The sequence below is a fragment of the Equus asinus genome, chromosome 10 (assembly GCF_041296235.1).
Source record: "Equus asinus isolate D_3611 breed Donkey chromosome 10, EquAss-T2T_v2, whole genome shotgun sequence".
In the NCBI taxonomy this organism is placed as follows: domain Eukaryota; kingdom Metazoa; phylum Chordata; class Mammalia; order Perissodactyla; family Equidae; genus Equus; species Equus asinus.
In genome coordinates this window covers 15,109,317-15,131,069 of record NC_091799.1, presented here as the reverse complement: position 1 = coordinate 15,131,069, position 21,753 = coordinate 15,109,317, and the positions used below count along the sequence as shown (strand labels likewise).

Sequence of the window (21,753 nt, the reverse complement as noted above, 5' to 3'; positions counted from 1 at the left end):
CTGGTATATCTTTTTTTTTCGTTGTGAGTGTTAGAATGTAAGTCATGGATACAAGTCTTTTGCAGCTTATATTTCACAAATATTTTTTCCCAGTACCTCCCTTGTCTTTTCACTTTTTTCTTTTTAAAAGATTGGCACCCGAGCTAACAACTGTTGCCAATCTTCTTTTTTTTTTCCTGCTTTTTCTCCCCAAATGCCCCCAGTACATAGTTGTATATTCCTGTTGTGGGTCCTTCTAGTGATGGCATGTGGGACTCCGCCTCAGCATGGCCTGACCAGCGGTGCCATGTCCGCGCCCAGGATCCAAACCGGTGAAACCCTGGGCCACTGAAGCAGAGCGTGCGAACTTCACCACTCGGCCACAGGGCTGGCCCCGTCTTTGCATTTGTTTTAAAGATTTTATTTTTCCTTTTTCTCCCCAAATCCCCCTGGTACATAGTTGTATGGTTTTAGTTGTGGGTCCTTCTAGTTGTGGCATGTGGGATGCCACCTCAGCATGGCCTGATGAGCAGTGCCATGTCCGCGCCCAGGATTCAAACTGGCAAAACCCTGGGCCGCCACAGCGGAGCTCGCAAACTTAACAACTTGGCCGGGGGTCTGGCCCCCTGTCTTTTCATTTTTTTAGCTCTGTGTTTTGGTAAGAAACTTGTGATTTTGGTGAAGTTTAATTTATAAATTTGTGTTTTTTTATGGTTATTGCTTTTGTGTCCTGTCTGAAAAATCTTTGTCTCTCCTTGGTGGTGAAGAAATTCCTTTATGTTTTTAAATAGTTTTAATTCTTTATTTTTGGGTCTGTGATCCATATTGAATTAATTTTTGTGTTTGGGGTAAGGTAGGAGTCGAGGTTCATTTTTTTTCCATTTGTTGGAAATGCACCATTTGTTGATAAAACTTTCCTTCTGCTATTGAATTGCTTTGGCACCTTTGCCAAAAATCAGTTGACCATATAAGGGTGGGGCTGTTTCTGGATCTGCGTGTTCTTCCTCATCCGACGCCACACTGTAGCTCTATAGTATGTCTTAAAGTCAGGGAGTGTAAGTTCTCCAACTTTGTTCTTTTTCAAGATTCTAACTATTCTGAGTTCCTTTCATTCCTGTATAAATTTAGAATCAGCCTGTCAGTATTTACAAAAAGCCTGTGGGCATTGTGGTTAGGATTGTGTTTGAATATATTTCTGGATACATGACATGTTGATTTTGAATCTTCCATCCGGGAAGCTGATGAATGTCTTTCTTAGGTCCTTGATTTCACTCAGCAGTCCTTTATAGTTTCCAGGGTAGAGGTCTTGAACATCTTTTGTTAAGTTTATTCTTAAGTATTTTATGTTTTGTTTTTTTTTTTTTAAAGATTTTATTTTTTCCTTTTTCTCCCCAAAGCCCCCCAGTACATAGTTGTATATTCTTCGTTGTGGGTCTTCTAGTTGTGGCATGTGGGACGCTGCCTCAGCGTGGTCTGATGAGCAGTGCCATGTCCGCGCCCAGGATTCGAACCAACGAAACACTGGGCCGCCTGCAGTGGAGCGCGAACTTAACCACTCGGCCACGGGGCCAGCCCCAGTATTTTATGTTTTTTGATGCTAAGTGGCATTGTTTTTTTTTATGGTTTAATTTTTTAGTGTTTGATGTTATTATGTGGAAATAAAGTTGATTTTTGTCTATTGATCTTGTACCAAGCACTTTGCTGAATGCGCTTATTGGTTTCACTCGTTTCTGTTGACTTCTTAGAATTTTCTACATAAACCATCATGTCACCTGTAAATAGGGACAGTTTCCTGTCTTTCTTTTCAGATTATATGCCTTTTGTTTCTTTTTCTTGCCGTGTTGCACTGTCGTAATTCAGTACAATGTTGTGCTTGAGTTCTTTGTTTCTGGTACTAGGGAGAAAGTGTTTAGTGTTTCGACATTAAATGTGATGTTAGCTGTAGGTTTTTGGAGAACCTCTTTATCAGATTGAGGAGGTTCTCTGCTCTTTCTAGTTTGCTGAATGTTTTGTTTTTTAAATCAGGAATGGATGTTGAATTTTTGTTAAATACTTTTTCTTTCTTTGTGGTTATATAATTTTTCCTCTTTATTTTGGTAATCTGATGGTTTCATTGATTGTTTTTTTAATGCTAACCAATGTCACGTTCCCAGAATAAACGCCACCTTTTTTGTATGCCTAGATTCAATTTGCTGATACTTTATTAAGATTCTTTTTCTTTTTTGGAAGAAGAAGCTTAGCCCTGAGCTAACATCTACTGCCAATCCTCTTTTTTTTTTTCTGCTTTATCGCCCCAAATACCCCCGGTACATAGTTGTATATCTTAGTTGCAGGTCCTTCCAGTAGTGGCATGTGGGACACCGCCTCAATGTGGCCTGATGAGTGGTGCCATGTCTGCGCCCAGGATCTGAACTGGTAAAACCCTGGGCCGCCGCAGTGAAGTGTGTGAACTTAACCACTTGGCCATGGGGCTGGCCCCGAATCCTCCTCTTTTTGCTGAGGAAGACTGGCCCTGAGTTAACATCCATGCCCATCTTCCTCTACTTTATATGTGTGATGCCTGCCACAGCATGGCTTGCCAAGCGGTGCCATGTCCACACACCCGGGATCCAGACTGGCAAACCCTGGGCTGCCGAAGCAGAATGTGCGCACTTGACCGCTGCGCCACCAGGCCGGCCTCTATTAAGATTCTTAGTGTCTGTGTTCGTGGTGAATATTAGTCTATAATTTTCTTTTAATATCTTTCTTGGATTTTGGTACTAGGGTTATGCTGGTCTCATAGGATGAGCTGGAAAATAGACAGGACAGGACACCTCCTTCTCTACTTTGTGAAAGAGTTTCCATAAGATTGGTATTAGTTCTTTCATAAATGCTTAATAAAAATTGATAAAAAAATTGATAAAATTTACCAATGCAACATTTTGGCCCTGGAGTTTTCTTTGTGGAAACATTTGTGATGGTAAATTTAATTTCTTTGATTAGTGATGGGGCTGCTCGTATTTCCTATGTCATTTTGTGTCAGTTTTTGATAAGTTGCGTTGGAAAGAATTTGTTCGAGTTCGATTTCTTGGTGTAAAGTTGTTGATGACACTCCTTTTCCTTTGGATATCTGTGGAATCTGTAGTGATGTTCCTTCTTTTATTCCTGATAGTTAGGTAATTTGTGTTTTTTCTCTTTTTCTTGTCACTTCCACCAAGGACTTACTGGTTTTATTAGCCTTTACAAAGAGGCAGACTTTGCCTTTAATTTTCTCCATTGATTGTTTTCTGTTTCGTTGATTTGTTCGTTTTAATTATCAGAGATTTCTAGATTTCTAATTCCGTTATAGCCCAAGAGCATGTGCTGTATGATTTCAGTTCTTTTCAACTTACCGAGACTTGTTTTATGAACAGGATATGGTCTGTCTCAGTGAGCATTCCAAGTGCATTTGAAAAAAATGTGTGTTGTACGGTCGTTGGGTGTGACGTTCTGTCAGCAGCAGCTTTGTCGAGGTGGTTGGGAGTGTCGTTCAGACGGTGGGTGCTTCCTGATATTTTCGTCTGGTTCTATCGGTTACTGACAGCGAGTGCTACCCTCTCCACTGTAATTGTGGGTTTGTCAGTTTCCCCCTTGAATTCTATCCGTCTCTACTTCACTTACTTTGACGCTGTTATTAGGCGTGTACACTTCACAGTGTTTGTGACTGTGACATGCTGACCCTTTGTGCTGTTCAAGTGTCCTGTATCTCTAGTGCTGCTTCTGGTCTTGGAGTCCGTTTTGTCCTGTGTTCGGATCCTCCCTCTAACTTATTGTCCACTGTTTTCATGGTTTGTCTTTTTCCACCCTTTTCCTCTCATACCGTCTGTGTTTATATTTAAAGTGATGTTCTGTGAGACGGCATACAGCTGCACTTGCTCTTTGATCCAGTCCAGCTCTGCCTTTAGTTGGATTGGGCTTTGGTTGTTTGGTTTTTTAAAGATCTAATTCACATAACTGATTTTTGTATAATCTAAAATTCACTCTTTTAAAGTCTCCAATTCATTGATGTTTAGTACATTCACAAGTTTGTGCAACCATCTGCACTCTCCAGTTCCAGAACATTTCCATCACCCACAAAAGAAACCCTGTACCTATTAGCAGTCACTCCCAGTGACCCCTGTACCCCCTGCCCCCGGCACATGTCCTCTGGGAACCACTAGTCTGCTTTCTGTCTCTGTGGATTTGTATCCATATTAATGGAATTACACAACACGATGTGTGGCCTTTCGTATCTGGCCTCTCCCAGCATGTTTTCAAGATTTATCATATTAGAGTCTGTGTCAGTATTCATCCTTTTTTTAATTTTTTTGGCCACCAACTGTACCGTTGTCTGGATCTCCTACATGTTATGTACCCACTTCTCAGTGATGGGCACTCTCTGCCGCCCGATTCCCCCAGGGGTTGGAATGTACCCTGGGGCAGAATGGTCCCGGCAGTCTCACTGGTTGAGTTTCCGCCTTGCTAGGTAGACTCCTTCATGGATTCTGCCTGCTTTTGCTCCCTCGCCTGCCCCTTCTAATAAAAATTTTAGGAATATTCTGTCCAGATTTAAGAACCGTTATCTGTGGGAGAGTTAGTCTAACCAGCTGCTTTGCTGTTGCCGGAAGCCATAACTGTCCTTCACTTTTATCTGCAGTGTTTGTTTTGTAGTGGCAGCTGGGTGGTTAGCCTTACTCCCCAGTTGGGTTGGCATCAAGCCTGACGGGAGGCAGCCCCCAGTGGTGCTGTTAGCGCTGTCGAGATGCTCATTTTTTCTCATTCTTCCTGGCCCTCATCCTGTTGTAGGCCTCCACGAGGAAGTGGACTATTCCGAGAAACTGAAGTTCAGTGATGATGAAGAGGAGGAAGAAGTTGTGAAGGACGGCAGGCCGAAGTGGTAAGGATCCCCCTGCCTGCTCCTGCACCGCTCCCGTGGAGCTTGGCATTAGCAGGAGGTAAATGCGTCAGTGCTTATTGGTGCTGCCGTGTGCTGGTCGCCAGGCCAAGTGCGTTTCCTGTTACCCCAGCAACCTTCCAGGGCAGGTGCTGTTCCCGTTTGGCAGATGAGCGGACGATAGCTCTTGAGCACAGTTGTTCAGGAAAGGAGCCAGGATTTGCATCCAGGCGCGGCTTGTGAGGGCTGGTGATTTTTAACCGCTGTGCAAGGATTTTCCTGAGTGTGTGGTTCTGCAGGTTGCTTATGGGTGTTGTGCCCAGAAAGGCTTCTCTCCCGAGGCAAGTTCGGGAAACCACCCTGGGCTCAACTTACTCCTTTCCTGCGAGGTCGCTCAGAGCCTGGAGTGTCCTGAAGCGTGTGGGGACTCTCTGGGGACGTGGGGGAAGCAGGAAGCAGAGCATGCCAGATTCCCTAACCTTATTGGACCACTTTAATCTTTTCTCTCTCTTTTGGATTGTTTTTTGGACTAATTTTACTCATAATGCTCTTTGGAAAATACTTCATTGTACTCTGGTCCGTCTAGTTTTTCTCATGACATCAGTAGCAGTGGCTAGTACTTTTAAAATAGGACCTATGCTTGCTTTAATTTGCATTTTTTTGAGTACTAGCAAATGTGAATGCTTTCCTTTGTGTGGAATTGCCTGTTTCCTTTGTACATTATCTATTGGACTTATTACGCTTTCCTTCAAAATGTAGTTCATGCATTATAATTTTTAGATATTAATGCTTCAATATTTTTCCCTTTGTCTATTTTATTGTCAATAATTGAATGTTTATATAGGTGCGTCTGCAAGACATTTTCTTTGTTTCATCTTTTGCTTCAAAGCTTTTGAAGTAATTCCCCCTCTTCTGGAGGGAGCTGGTCACCATCTTCTGCCACTCTTTCTCTGATGACACACAAATAATTAACTAATCAAGGCTTCTGTAATTGATTTTATTTATTTATTTTTTTAAAGATTGGCACCTGAGCTAACATCTATTGCCAGTCTTTTTTTCCCCTTCTTCTTCTCCCCAAAGCTCCCCAGTACATAGTTGTGTATTTTTAGTTGTGGGTCCTTCCAGTTGTGGCATGTGGGACGCCACCTCAGCGTGGCTTGGTGAGCGGTGCCGTGTCTGTGCCCAGGATCCATACCGGTGAAACCCTGGGCCGCCAAAGTGGAACATGCGAACTTAACCACTCAGCCATGGGGCCCACCCCTTTAATTTACTTTAATGCTGTTTGGTTTTAACCGAAGCTTTGGGTGCACTTGGGAAATGTCCATCAGTCAGTTCCTGGAACACTAAGCTCAGAAGGAGAGGTAATCAAGAATTTAAATCAAAGGCAGAGACATGAAATTTTACAGACTTATTGGAGCAGTACGACACTCTGTTCCTTGTCTTTTCAGTTGATGTGAGTTGAATATTCAACTGACAGAGTTAGATATGGGTTTTGGACCCAACTTCGCTACTGGCTATGACCGAGGACCCCCTCAAATTGAGAGTCCCCTAACCACCTCCTCCCTAAGCCTGCTCTTTTTCCAATGTTCCAACTCCCAGACACTTCGACTAACATGCCCCCAAGCCTCCTTTGACATCTTTATTTCCCCATCCATGATGGGTTCCTGAAACTTCCTTTGACTCCATGCTTTCCTGCTGATTGTCTCAGGGACCACTGGTTCCAGCATCCTTTCTTTACTGGACCATTCAGAGGTTAGCCAGCTTGTCTCCTTCCTTTCGTATTATCAGTGACTGTGCCTTAGTCGTCTTCTAAAGAGAAGTCTTCTCTGGAGGATCAGGTGTGGTCTCCATGTCTCTCGGAGTGAAGGCAGGAGTCGCTAGCGGTTGTTGCCTTGTCGTGGTCTCCTCATGCACCTTGTCTGCTTCCACCCCATGTACATATGTGTGCGTGGACACATGCAGGCACACGATATTAGCCAGACCCGACTCCCTGCCTTTCTCTGAACTCTGCTGTGTTTACTGGGCACTTCCTTTGCATACAAGAGGTGCTCAGCAAATGCACATATGTGTTTTGCCCCAGTGCCTTTGTTGACGAGCCCTCTTGCAGCCTCCTTTTGGCATCTTCTCTCCTTTCTTGCTGTGTGTGCTCCTCTCCTCTTGCTCTCTGTATCACAGCGTCATACTTCACTGTTTGGAGGAGCATTTATTAAGCGCCTCCTTTATGGAAAGCACAGGGAAGGAGCTGTGATTTAGGGAGAAGGACCTACACCTTCGAGTCCTGGGTTCCAGTCTGTTAGCTCCTTCCTTGGAGAGGGGCTCCCAGCCACCCTGAGACTCAGCTGCCTATTCTTTAGAATGCGGGGAGCAACGACTTTTTTTTGCAGTAAATGGAGAAATGCATGTGAAACATCCTGCCTGAAGCTTTGTGTGTACGAGTGACTTGGTGAATGTTGGTACTGAATTTCGGTGTTCTGGGCATGTCCTGTCAGCCATAAGGTGGGGTAGGTGTGTTCTGATGAAGGAAACTGGTATATAGACAGCTGGCTTTGGGATTCCTAAGTGCTTCTGGCTGGTTAAGATCACACCACTGACTGGGAAAACTAACACTCACTGTGGTTTGTCCTAGGAACGGTTGGGACCCTAGAAGGCAGCGGCAATTGTCAATGAGCTCTGCGGACAGTGCTGATGCCAAACGTACCCAAGAGGAAGGAAAGGACTGGGGCGAAACAGTAGGCGTGACCCGTGTCATCCGGAAGGTGCCAGAACCTCAGCCACCTTCCAGGAAGCTTCACAGCTGGGCGTCAGGCCCTGACTACCAGGTACCATGGGCACTGGAGGGGTTTTGTGCCTGTAATTAGCTGGAACACACACACAAGCTCTTTTCACATTCATTTGACCAGAGTTCCAAGACAGTGACTAGAACTGGCCGTCTAGTTGGCTGCCCCGTGTGTTTGTACTTTACTGAGTTCGGTGGCTGGGTTTTTGAAAAGTCCTTGGTGGACGTTTCTCTCTTTTTTTTTTTTTTAAAGATTTTATCTTTCCTTTTTCTCCCCAAAGACCCCCCGGTACATAGTTGTATATTTTTAGTTGTGGGTCCTTCTAGATGTGGCATGTGGGACGCTGCCTCAGCGTGGCTTGATGAGCGGTGCCACGTCCACACCCAGGATCCAAACCGGCCAAACCCTGGGTCGCTGAAGTGGAGTGCGAACTTAACCACTTGGCCATGGGGCTGCCCCCTCTCTTTTTCTTTTAATTTAAAAAATTTAAATTTTTGCAACAGTCACAAACTTACATAAAAATTGGAAATACAATCCAAAGAATATTTTTTTCTGAACCCTTTGAAGAGTAAGTTGCCTACCTGATCAGGTCCCATCACCACAGAGCACTTTGATATCTGTTTCCTACCAAAAATGACATTCCTTTCTAGGGAACCACAATCAAAACCAGGAAATTAGCGTTGATACATCCCTGGCATCTGATCTTTTCCACTTTCACCCCCTTCCACTTTTACCAGTTGTCCCATTGATGTCCTTTATGCGAAGAGTCCAGTTCAGATTCACATGCTGCCCTAGTTGTCCTGTCTCTAGTGCCCTGCAGTCTGGCCCAGCTCCTCAGCTTTGCCTTAACTTTCATGACTGTGACACTTTTAAAGATTACAAGCCAGTTGTTTTGTGGAATGCACCTCAAATTGGGTTTGTCTGCTCCTTCCTCGTGTTTAGGTTCAAGGTTTCCATTTTTGGCTAGAATCTCAGAAATGACACTGACACTTGTCATTGCATCCAGCCAGGTGACCGTGATTCCCCTCTGTCCCTCTTTGACAGCCTTGACTTTGATCTCTTGATTAAGGTGGTGTCTGCCAGGTTTCACACTGTGGAATTACTCTCCTGCACGTGTGTTAACTGATGAGGATTCTGTGGGGAGGTACTTTGAGGGCATGAATATCCTGTTCTCATGAAACGTTGACTTTATTTATATCAATGGGTTATAATCTGTTACTCTCGTTGTTTTGAAGCTCAAATTTTCTTTGATTTAGCTGTCAGGAGCCTCTTCAAGCTGTCTTGTACATGTCTTCGTCCTTTTTGTGAGCAGTTCTTTGCTTTCTGATAGAACAAGCTTTTCCAAACTCATTTTCACCCTACGCTGCCTTAGGCGTGGAATCAGCCCTTAGGACATTTAGAAACCAGTTTGTGGGCACTGGGAGTGCCCGCTGCTGTTTGGGGGGTCACTGCTCCTGGGCCCTGGATATGTGTGCCCTGTTACTGTATGTGTGTGCACATACACACATGCCCACATCTTTATTATTTCTGTATCTCTATAGAGAGCCCTGAGTTCGCAGTGATATCTCCGACTCCACCGAATTCTTTCTAGTTTTCTCCCATTTCATATTTGTAATCCTTTCTCCAGCAGCGAGAAATCTGTCCCCCGTCATTCCCGATGTTTATACGTACTCGGTCAGCTCCCCTGTGTGTGACCAGTCTCCCACTTCTGCCTCCACCCTGCAATTAGTCCAAATTTCATTCGTATATTGAGGTTGCTCAGTATTCAAAAGGTTTCACTTTGATCTGCTCATAACAACACTGTGAATTAGCTGAATAGAATCAACATGATGAAACCTGTATAATTTTATGCATCCAAATTTCTGAAGAGATTGTTGCAGTTCAAATATTTTGCAGAACATTTAGTGTATGAAATGGTAGCTAATCTTAGGGCAGTTTAGAAAGGCACATTGAAAGTCTTGACAATGTACGCATACCTTTTGATTCTGCTATTTTGTTTCTAGGAAATTCTGAAGGAAATAATCAGGGATATGCATTGAGGGTTATCTGCAAGAGTGTATTGAACACCAGGGGTAAGGTAGATACTGTGGTACAAGCTGTGCTTGAGGCAGTCCCAGCTGTCACAGAGCATGGAGAAGTTCGTATTCAAAGGCAAAGTGAAGGGAAAGCATGCACTTCGGTCCCAATTATATTATGTAAAAAATACCTTCGTGCTTCTAAATTGGAAGTTTCTGGTCTTTTATGATGATAGCAATTGTCTCTGGATTATGAGAAGTTAATTTTTAGGAGAAAACTCTCTGATTACAGTAAATGTGTTGCGTATTGCCTTTGAGGAGGTATAATTAATACACCAGAAAAGGCGTGAATCTTGGTTCTTTATGTTTGTTGACTTTTGACAGTTATTACCTCTGTGTAACTACCACTCAAAACAGGAAGTTTTATATTTTTTTGATAGTTACATATCATTGGGATTTCAGTGGCTGAGGTTCAGTTAAACTTGCCCATCATTTGTGCTATTATATATTCTGCATGCACCTTCCTGAAGATCAGTAAGAAAGTCCCAGTGCTGAGCATTTTTCACAGTGCATATTTGACATCTGGTTGTTGTCCAGTAACTGGCAACCAGTGAGAGACTCAGAAGTGGATGAAATATCCGAAAGACAAGCTTTTAGAGATGCTTTGTTTTAGAGATCACATTGAAAAAGCATATGTCTGACTGTGAATTTCAGTTTATCGTGGCTTTTTATACCTAGAGGTTTATATTTTTTTCATGAGGTGGAGGGGTGGAGCAGAAATAAGGAACGTGTGGTTTCCTGCTCCTGTTCATGAGCTCTGGAGGCCCTAACCCTGTGTGCCTCTGAGTAGTGGTGAGTGTCTTGTTCACTGAGTGTTTGCCATGTGTCAGTCACAGCATTGAGCGCTTTGCAAACATTTCATTGCAACTTCTCAGTCCCAAGGGCTTCCTTTATTATCCCCAGTTTACAAATGAGGAACTAAGCTATAGAACGTTGGCGCATGCCCAAACCTCATTCCAGATATAATACAGGCCGGAGTGGGATTGAAACCCAGGTCTGCCTGTTGCCTGACTGTGCTGCCTCTCAGAGGTGCTCACGGATTTTGGGAAGGAGAGCTGATCGTGTAACGGGAGTGGCCCTGTCTCCTGGGGTGTCACCCGCTGTTTTATCAGACTTTCTTCTTTTGGCAGAAGTCCTCAGTGGGCAGCGTGTTCCGGCAACAGTCTGTCGAGGACAAAGAGGACAAGCCACCCCCACGGCAGAAGTTCATCCAGTCAGAGATGTCCGAGGCCGTGGAGCGAGCCCGGAAGCGCCGGGAAGAGGAGGAGCGCCGAGCCCGGGAAGAGCGGTTGGCTGCCTGTGCCGCCAAACTCAAACAGCTGGACCAAAAGTGCAAGCAGGCTCAGAAGGCGAGCGAGGCCCAGAAACAGGTGGAGAAGGAAGTCCCTCGATCGCCGGGCACCGAGAAGGTGTCCCTACAGGAGAACGGCCCTGCTGTCCGCAAAGGTAAGCGATGGGCCCTCGTGCCACTAACTGGAAGCCCTGGGCTGTTTTCACTTGCTTGTACCTCCCTGGCTTCTCAGCACAACTTGTGGCTTGCAAGTCAGTGATAGCGGGAAGCATCAGTCAGAGTTTTAGCCTGGGTCACATCCTGTTTCAGCTCCTTGCACTAGCTGGCCTCTGCACCTTACCTCTCTGGAACCTGTTCTGTCATCTGTAAAATGGGATGATGATAGTGTGTACTTCCCCATACGCTGAGGAGCCTCATGAGATCATGTACGTAAAGCACTGTGCCTGGTTTCTGGATATAGAAAGCGCGCATATACTTATGTTATGCTACCAGTTTTGTTGTCATCGTCATTAACACTGTTATCGTTACCACTACAAAGATGCACACGCAGGGGGACTTTACTAAAAGCGCAGGATCCTTTCATGTGAATCCTTGTTAGAGTACATTTTTCCTGGCCTTAATTCTAAAAGGAATGGATCACATAGCTATGTAAGAGACACTGAACAGCGCTGAGAGTCTCTGGTAGCAGTTTTAGAGAATGTGATCAGCTGTATTCTTCATGATTTTCTTAAATCAACTAAAACCAACTCTTGAGAAGAGAAGAGAAGGGCCTGGGTGTTAGTGTCAGTCCCTGAGAGCTTCTCAGGTGGGAGTCTTATTGGTGATGTGTTGTCAGCGCCCTTCTGGCTGAGGAACTCAGAGAAATTGACAGCGGTCGTTCTGTAAATTTCCTGTCACTGAAGTCTGAGTGAAGCCTGCGCCCGGTCTCCCGCTACTCTCTGAGATGGCGCAGGCAGACTCCATCTGCCCTGATGTGAGTGTGGTCAGTCGATACTGGGCCTGGGTGTTGTGTGCACTGGAGCGTCACTGCCCTTCTGCAGCATCCCTCTGTTGTGCCGTGAAGAGTCCCTGAGGCTGTGCCTCAGGGTTTGTTTGCCCTTTGCAGTAGAGTTAAGAATGCAAATGTCAATTATACCTCAGTAAAGCCAGAAAAAAATGCAAAGCTGGGATGGAGGCAAGAAAGAAGGGAATTTCAGAGGGAATGATGGTGAGAAACTGTGTGGAGTGTTTACTGCTTGTGCGGCGCTGTCGTAAGTGCATTATGTGGATTATCTCATTTCACTGTCACAGAAGCCCCGTGGGGCAGGCACAGTCGTCATCCTCATTTTACAGGTGAAGAAGTGGGCAAGGAGAGGCTCAGTGACTTGCCGGGTCACACACCTTTGGGCGTGTTGACTCATGCTGTTTGGATGGTGGCTGTGTGGGTTGTCCTCGAGCTCCTGGCTGTCTCTGATTTACCGGAGTCCTTTCTAATAAAACCTCTCCCACCTGGAGCCAGACCCCAGCTGCACTGCTGACTGTGTGATCTCGGGCAATTTGCCTCCCCTCTCAACCCTTAGTTTTCTCATCTCTAAAGTGACGCTGGGTGACCTGGGGGCTCCGTGAGCTTGTGTGTGTGAAGCATTTCCCACAGTGCCAGGGTTCGGGGATGTGAATAGTCCAGCAGTGGGATGTAAGTGCCAACAAGAAAAAGCATTTGCTGTTAAACATTTGGTGGGCCAAGCTTTTGTGAGCTCACCTCAGCCATTTCTCTGGTTATTTGTTCCCTAGGCTCCCCTGAGTTCCCTGCCCAGGAAGCCCCCAGCACATTTTCAGAAGAAGCCCCCACAGCTCCTCCCGCTGTGACTCAGAGCAGCAGCAGTGAGGAGGGGGCCAGGGAGGTGGGGTCCCCTGCACAGGAGTTCAACAAGTACCAGAAGTCGCTTCCTCCCAGATTCCAGCGCCAGCAGCAGCAGCAACAACAGGTAAACAAAGAAGAAACTTAGAAGGTTGTTGTAAACAGACCTGAGTACTGAGTGATGCCCCCTCTCCTCTTCCCCATGCCCCCTTCAATCAAAACAAACACCAAAAATCTACTGTCCCATATCACAGTCATCCGTAGGGATGTCAGAAGTTGTACCTGACACTTATGGCCTTGGTAGGTCAGCCCTGCCCATTATTTGTTTCTCCCAAGTTATTTCTCCTGTGAATGAATAAAAACCCTTGTTGGTAGTTTATTGACCTTGCTGTCAAATATTGGTCAGGAAGAGTTGGTGATGTATGCACTGGATTCACTGTAGTTGAGCTGGAAGAGTGGTTTTTCATTCAGAGCACCGCCCTGTGGCCACTCCTTAGACTGAGAATGGCCCCACCTTGGGATCCTCTCAAGGAGTAAGGGAGGCCTGGGAGCTGCTTGGAGAGCTGTCAGAGAGAGGCCTGTTAGCTTTGGGGTAAGACGTGGGTTTGTCAGTTTTGAGTCGGACAGTTGTGGGTTCTGATCCTAGTGATGCAGCTTATCTAGTCGTGTATGGCCTTGGACAGATCAGTGTAAACCAGGAAGAATGACCACCTGCCTCTCAGCATGGCAGTGAGTGTTTCATGACGCTCTGTAAACTGATTTGTCAGTATTAGCAGTATCATCTTTATTGGTGGGTCATAAACCTTAAGAGGGACCTACTCTTTGCCCTGAAAGTCGTGTTGGGTAATGGTTGTAATCATACCAATTTCTTGTAGTCTTGGTCATCTTGACCAACTGGAACCACTCATTGGCGATTCTGCATCTTACAGGGGTAATGAACGAAGGAACAAATGATTACTGATGAACAGTGCATTTTAGTGGGAAACTGAGATGATACCTGGACATTACTTACCCCACAGCTGGGTGTGTGGTAAATTGTTGATAATAACCAAAAACGTTCCGAAATGTGTGTGCCCTGGAGAAATAAATCAAGGTCTTGAGCCTTTTCCCAGCATCTCTTTTAGTTTCCTTTAAAACCTACACCCCAGATGCTCCTTTCCTTGAGCTCCTAGGAAGCATTGCAGGAGCTCACCAGGTCCTGTGCTGTAAACAGGAAGTACGTTCGTTGGGCTTTTATAGCGTTGTAGTGTAAGTGAGCGCGATGCAGCTGCTCGTGGGCTTGGCAGAGAATTACCGAGTGGGGAGATATCCAGAGTAACTGGAGCCAGACACAGCCGTAACGGTTGCTCTAGGTAATTCATCTGGGGCATAGTCACGGGTAAATCCTTCCTTTAGAATAAAAAGAAGTCTGAAAGTGCCAGGGCAGCCTGAAGGAGTCTGGCAAACAGGCCGTCTGGTCAGGTTCCCTGGGGACCCAGGGTCTAGACGGGAGGAGGAGCTGTGGGTAGAGGCCCACAGCCTCCTGTGTGGGCTGGGAGAGCTCTATTCAGTGAGTTCTGAGTACTCCTAGGAGGTGCCTGGAGCGCTGACGGAGCTGTCCGGGGAACCCAGCCTAGGCAGGCTGGTGAGGCGGCCTCTTGGTTGCAGACTGGAAGCGTGTGGCTGGGTTGGCTGTCCTCGTCTGACTTTGCACCCGAGTCCTTCTGGATTGCTGGTGTGGGGTACACTTGTGAGGGCAGCCCCGAGGTCACTGACAGGATGGAGCATGGTCTGAGATGAACCCTCACTGGGTCCCAGTCCTTGATTTTGAATATTCTGTCAAGCTTTATGTTCATCCTTGTGCAATGGATTTTCTACATAGCAAGTCTGGTGGTAGGAGGCAAGGCTACCACAGTGAACTTGGCATGTGGTCTCTTATGATTTAGTGAGGGAGACCAGCAACAGAGAATAACAACATATTGTTAGTGCTACAAAGGAAACTAATACCAGTGCTGTGAGAGCAGACAGGGGACCTGATCTTGCCTAGGGAGTTGTAACAGACTTCCCAGGGCAAGTACTTTTTAAGCTGGAACCTAAGGAATGAGATGGGGGAGCTGGGTTTGGGGGCGGAGGGAACAGGAACCTCCCAGACAGACAGCCCAGTATGTCACCACGGCCTGAAGCGGGCAGCAGGCATATGGAGCAGAGGGCAAGAGCCGTCGCGTGAGGTGAAGCTGGAGAGGCAGATGGGGCAGGATCCTACAGGACCCTGCAGGTCACTTGGAATCTTGTGGGGTTCGGGCTGTTAGACGGAGAGCTGTAGAGAACCATCGGAGGCTCTTGTGAAGCATGTGTGGACATGATCGGGGGTGTGTGTGTGTGTTAGACGATCAGTCTGTTAGGTCGATCTGTCTAGATGTGGAGAATGATTGCAGCAGGCAGCAGTGAGGAGGAAAGGATGATGACTGTCCTCGGGTGGTGGCTGTAGATCCAGAGAGAAGCGGCCAGCATCCAGGTGTGCAGGTCAGCTGTCAGTTCCAGAGAGGGTTTGGTCTGAGTGAAAGCCCAGCCTGCCTTGGGTAGCAGTGGAGCACATGGGCCCCAGTTGTGATAGTGGCATGACTGTCCATCCAGTTGTGGGAGAGGGACCGCAGCCGGAAAGCTGCAATGCACCAGGGTCTTGCCTTCAAGCAGCTGCACGTCTTTCCCTCTTTGGTCCTCTGTTCTGGGTGGGCTTTCTGTGCCTCGTCATGGAAAGCTGGAAGAATGAGTGGACATGCACACATGCTCGCGGGGCCTCTGCCCGCAGCCCTGTGACCAGGCCTCTTCCTGCTGGACAGGAGCAGCTGTACAAGACGCAGCACTGGCAGCCGGTGTACCCTCCGCCTTCCCACCCACAGCGCGCCTTCTACCCACACCACCCCCAGATGCTGGGCTTCGATCCCCGGTGGATGATGATGCCTCCCTACATGGACCCACGCATCACGCCCACTCGGACCCCAGTGGATTTCTACCCCTCAGCCCTGCATCCCTCGGGTAAGCACGGTGGCCTAGTGGGCCACAGCTGCAGAGCCAGGACAGTGTGGCGTTAAGGGTGTTGCCTCAAGAGGTGGAGCCACCTGGATTCCAGTCTGACCTCTTCCTCAAGTCACATGACCAGTCTGTTTGGAGACTTCCTTGTTTGCAAAATGAGGGTCTCATAACAACACCTGTCAGAGAGTTGTTGGGGAACGTCCTTAGACCACGCTTTATAAATTGCTTTGGTTAATGTTGGTCTCTCTGCTGTGTTGGCTTTGCCCTTTCCATTCTTGATGTTCTTTGTGCCTTCCCTCTCTCCTTTTTTCCCTTGATTAGTTTTTCCCATGGTTTGTCTAATGCCATTTTTAAAAAGCAGCTTTTGGGTTTCTTAATTCCTCTATATTGCATTAATTTCTGCTTTTTTTCCTGTTTCCTTGTAAATTATTCTGTTCTTTTTCTAACTAATTGTGTTGGATGCTTAGCTCATTAATTTCTTTCCTGATGTGAGTATGTAAATATCACCTGCGCTCTGAGCTGCTGAGTTTTAAGGTACATTGGGGGCTGGCCCAGTGGTGCAGCAGTTAAGTGCACATGTTCCACATCAGTGGCCCAGAGTTCGCTGGTTTGGATCCCAGGTGTGGACATGGCACCACTTGGCAAGCTCAAGTGTAGGTGTCCCACATATAAAGTAGAGGAAGATGGGCACAGATGTTAGCTCAGGGCCAGTCTTCCTCAGCAAAAAGAGGAGGATTGGCAGCAGATGTTAGCTCAGGGCTAATCTTCCTCAAAAAAATAAAATAAAAAAATTTGAAAAAGATACATTTGTATTACTGTGAAGTTTTAAATGTTAGCTTGATTTTTGTTTATTTGTTTATTTTTGGTGAGGAAGATTTGTTCTGAGCTAACATTTGTTGTCATTCTTCTTCCATTCTATATGTGGGTCGCCACCATTGCGTGGCTTGGCGAGCAGTGTACTCCCGTGCCCAGGATCCAAACCTTAGAACCTGGGCTGCTGAAGTGAAATGCACCAGACTTACCCACTATGCCATGGGGCTGGCACCTAATTTATCTTTTTGATTGATGATTTTTAATAGTATGTTGTATGTTTTCCAAGTATTCTATGGTGTTAATTTCTAACATGAATGCTTTGTGGTCAGATAATATGGTATGATATAGACCAGCTGTCAGCAAACTTTTTTTTTTTTAAAGATTGGCACCTGAGCTAACAACTGCTTTTTCTCCCCAAATCCCCCCAGTACAGAGTTGCATATTTTAGTTGTGGGTCCTTCTAGTGGTGGCATGTGGGACGCTGCCTCAGCACGGCCTGATGAGCGGTGCCATGTCTGTGCCCAGGATCCTAACTGGTGAAACCCTGGGCCGCCGAAGTGGAGCACGCGAACTTAATCACTCGGCCATGGGGCCAGCCCCAAACTTTTTCTATAAATACCAGAAACTAAATATTTTTGGCTTTGAACTACTCAGTTTTACTGTTGTAGAATGAAAACAGCCATGGACAATAGTAAATGAGTGAATGTAGTCACTTTACAGTAAAACTTTATTTTTAAAAACAAGTGGCAGATCGAATTTCACTCAAGGGCCATGATGTGGTAACCAACCCCTGATCGGGATTGCTTGACATTGTTGAGATTTTCTTTGTGGACCGTTACATGGCCCTTTTTTTTTTTTCAACATTCTGTATTTGCTTGAAAAGAACGTATGTTCTCCAATGGGATGTGATCCATTAAATTGAGCTAGCTAATTGCGCTATGTGAATATCTATATTATCACAATTTTTTATCTCCTTGATCAGTTACTAAGAGGTATGTTAAATCCCCCCACTATGTTTGTAGATGTGTCACATCTTCGAGGCCTGTCAGCTTTGCTTTCTCTCTCTGGGAGCATACAGGTTTGGACTTCACTCTGGCCTTTTAATCTGCATATGGCACCCCTGTTGTCATTAATTGTGTTTCTGCCTTTACTCTCTGCTTTGTTTGATAGTACTATCATCATGCCAGTTTTTCTTTTGATTAGTATTGATTTGGTATCTTGTTTCCAACTCTTTATTGTCGGCCTCTCTGAGCCCTTTTTGGGGGAGTGTGTCTTTGACGTACACGATGGTGTGTTTGGTTTTACTCGTGAAATCTCTGACTCGAATTGCCAAAATTGGGCGCTTTAAATTTGTTGGGATTTGATGTTCCAGTTTCCCGCTCTCCAGTGTTAGGCTTTCTGTTTATCTTTTTCTATGCTTTTCCTGTTCTTCTTTTGTTTGGATCCAAAAAAAAAAAAGTTTTGCTATTCTTTTTGTCTGTGTGTTTTTCTTCTACATTCTGTTTCTGCTATATTAGTGGTTACATTAAATTCTAAGATGCAACCTTGACTTAGAAAGGCTGAGCTCTGTGTTTACTCTTAACCTGAACTCTAGCCACCTCCTTGTCAGTCTTACTTGTTTTTGCCGGGAATTTTAGTCCTGTCTTGTTTTATGCCCACCAGACTAGTCGTTATTATTGAGATGTCTCACCCAGCCTGTGCTTGTTCGGGTTTGCGTGTGTTCGCTAGTTCCTTTGCTGCTTTTTCCTCCTTGCGTCTTCCTCCATCTGAGTTCAGCTTACTTCATGGAGTGCGTTTCGTCGAGTCCTCCAGGAGAGGTTCGGCAGTAGCTTTCCTTTGCCTGGAGGTCTTTGTCACCCTTTCTCTTGAACGGTAGCATAGCTGGGTGTAGCATTCTGGGGGGCAGTCGCTTCCAGGACCGTGAAGACAGCATTCCGTTTTCTTCTGGCTCCTGCTGCTGCTGGAAGTCGGGGTCGTGTCTGGGTCATCTCCCGGGCTCTCTTGGGCTGCTTTAAAGTCTCCTCTTTGTCTTTGGTCTCCTGCAGCTCTGCCTCAGTTGCTGTGTCCAGGTTTATCCCTATATCTGTCCTTCCTTTATTCTGTGTAGAACTCATCCTCCTCAACTCTAAGGTGTAAGTCGTTAATCACTTCTAGAAAATTCTCTTCTAATTATCGCTTTGGATGTTTCCTTCTCCCCATTCTTTGTATCCTTTCTGCCTAGGACTTCCACTTAAATTATTTTATACCTCCTTCTGTCTTCCGAGTCTCTTAGACATATAGGAGAAGTTATCTCTGTGGTGCCTTCTGGAGAAGTGCCTCAAAACTACTTTCCAGTTCAGTTTCCTCACCAGCTGTGATTAATCTGCTTTTTTTCTTTTTTTTCTCCCCCTCTAGTGGGTTTTTAATTTCAGTGACTCTGTGTTTTTATTGCTAGAATTTTTTCCTCAAATTCATTATTTTTGCTTATGTCTTATATTTTTCTTAAGTTTTAAATTCCTTCTTTTCTGCTTTTAATCACCAAAAACATGATTTTCTAGTGTTTAACAGATGATTCTGTTGTCTCAAGTTCTTGGGGAGCTGTATAATCCTGGGACTTGCTGTGGACTCCTGGTGGATTGCTTTCCACTTGTGTTCTGGTGATTTCAGATTCAAGTTCGTTTTCAACAACGCTTTATTTCTTGCAGGGATGTGGTATGGCTTGGGTTGAGAGTGTATCCCTCCCGAGTGTCTTTACAGTTTTTTCTGCCAGCCTAGAACCACCTTTTACTTGAAGTTGGGAAGTTTCTGGACCATTCTGGGTTATAAATCTGCATTCTTCCCTAACCTGCATGAAATCCAGCGTGTGGCTATGAATTCCTGGTGGGGACTATTTTTTCCCTACCCTGGCCCAGGCCAACACACAGACTTAGTCATTGTCCTGTAGTGAAGAGCATGCATTCTTCTAGTCCGCCTTTTAATTGAGGGCATAGCCCTTCGAGGGTCTTTGTTTTAATGAGCATCTCAGCTGCAACTCTGCCTTGTGCAGAAAAGCCCCCTCCTTGTCCTTGAGGGTGTTGAAGACCAAGCCCTCGGGCTCCTCACGCTGTGTGCCCTGCTCCCCCTGCTCCCTCCAGGAAGCACCCCCTCGTGGCTCTGGCCTGGGGCCGTGGTTTCAGCTCCCTGAGGATTTGCCATTTCTTTGGGGATACAGCTCTGCAAGTGCTGTGTTTGCTGTATCCTGTCCAGCGTTTTTGTGGCAAGAAGTATGTGTGGCAGGAGAGTTTTCTGATAATGAGGGCTGCCATATTGCCAAAAATAGGTCAGTATACTGTGTTGAGCAGTCTAGCATGGTTATAATCAATACTTAATGAGTGCTATGTCATTTTCAGCTTCCAGAGAGGGTCCCCACCACTCCTTGACTCAGACTGTCTTTGTATTGGACTCGTATAGCAATAGCATTTGAACAGAGCACCCCACAGCTAAAACAAAGCTTAAAACCACTGGCCTCATGCAGAACCATTTTCCTGGCCAGATTGTCTCAGTTTAAAAGATGGGCACAACAAAAATTTTGACTACTAAGAAGCTTTGTGAAAAATCAGAGCTTTTCTCCTCCACAGGCTTAGGCCCACTGAGCCCTTGAATATCATCTGCACCAACCCACCCCCTCCTTTGATAGACACGGACAGAGAGGCCCTGGAGGGGGTACACATTCTCCAGTTAGTTTATACCTGGTAGGGCCGAGCTGTCATCTTTATCCTAATCTCCTCCTGGCAGTTAACAGTTACTGTCATTTGTGTGGTCCCCCATCCCCATTTCCTGTACAAAAATGAGAAGTGTTGCTGTCCCTCTTGGGGTTAGAAATAAAAGGAACTAAAACCAACATCCCTTTGCTTTTCTTTTTTTTTTTTTTTTGAGGAAGATTAGCCCTGAGCTAACTGCTGCCAGTCCTCCCCTTTTTGCTGAGGAAGGCTGGCCCTGAGCTAACATCCATGACCATCTTCCTCTACTTTATACGTGGGATGCCTACCACATCATGGCTTGCCAAGCGGTGCCATGTGCATACCCAGGATCCGAACCGGCGAACCCCAGGCCGCCAAAGTGCAATGTGCGCACTTAACCGCTGTGCCACCAGGCCGGCCCCCAACATCCCTTTCTAAGTCTCCCTGCACGGGTTTGGAGCAGGTGGACCTCACCTTGCCCTGCGCAGGCTGTGGTGTGTGGCTCGTCTTCCCCGTGTCTATGCAGAAAACCTTCGGCGCTGCAGCTTGCGCAGAGGTTCTCGCTGCTGACCCATTGGCCTCTTCAGCCTTCTGCCGACATTGATGAACTCGCCAACTGGCTATTTCCAGTTTCTGTTTGCCAGGTTTATATACCCTTCAACACCGGTTCTTAATCTGGGAACAGATTGCACTCCACAGGTCTTTGAATAGGTCTCTCAGCACCTCAGATTGCATGCGTGTGTGCTGTCAGAGGTTCTGTGGTCAGAAAAGGTTAAGAGCCCAGGGACATTAAGCAGGAAGGTGCTGTGTCCATGTCGAGTCAAGGGTAACCATTGTCTCCTTTGAGCCTTTGGTTGACCCTGAGATTGGAGCCTGGCTTTCTAAACGAGATGACAGAGATGAGTTCTTTGCCTTCTTCAGGACTGATGAAACCTATCATGCCCCAAGATTCCCTCAGTGGGACTAGCTGTCGCTCTGAGGATCAGAGCTGTGTGCCTCCACTGCAAGAAAGAAAAGTGACTGCCATCGATCCAGCCCCTGTGTGGAACCCAGAGGGCTACATGGCACTGCAGAGCAAGGGCTATTCGCTCCCCCACCCGAAATCGAATGACACTTTGGCCATGGACATGCATGTCAGGTGAGACGAAACTTGGTCCTACTGACCTGCCACTGAAGGAAGAATCTCCAGGTCTAATTGAGAGGGGCTCTGGGAGGAGGCACCGTCCCAGGAGACATTGCCTGAGGGACAGGGTGCCCTCCGGGAAAGGGTGTGAGAAGGGTTGCTTGAATGTTTTTGGGAGAGGGGCACCTGTCTGATGGCAGGACTGAAGGCCGAGGAGAAATCCTGGGGTCAAAGGCAAATCTCGCTGGACTTTGGGC

At 46.2% G+C, this 21,753-nt stretch overlaps 1 protein-coding gene across 20 annotated transcripts in view; it reads left to right on the top strand.

Moving 5' to 3' along the window:
• PRRC2B (proline rich coiled-coil 2B) overlaps window positions 1–21,753 on the top strand; it is a 90,664-nt gene that overhangs the window by 45,747 nt on the left and 23,164 nt on the right. For 19 of the 20 annotated variants that reach the window (XR_006533078.2, XM_044778531.2, XM_044778530.2 and 16 more), the window contains 6 exons: window positions 4,783–4,873; window positions 7,497–7,689; window positions 10,853–11,168; window positions 12,784–12,977; window positions 15,670–15,865; window positions 21,295–21,511. Coding sequence is in view for 19 of the 20 variants with exons in the window: in XM_044778531.2 (XP_044634466.2) it covers window positions 4,783–4,873; window positions 7,497–7,689; window positions 10,853–11,168; window positions 12,784–12,977; window positions 15,670–15,865; window positions 21,295–21,511 (1,207 nt within the window). In the remaining variant the exon portion in view is untranslated. The remainder of the gene's footprint in view (window positions 1–4,782; window positions 4,874–7,496; window positions 7,690–10,852; window positions 11,169–12,783; window positions 12,978–15,669; window positions 15,866–21,294; window positions 21,512–21,753) is intronic. The other variant, XM_070518500.1, reaches the window with a different exon arrangement.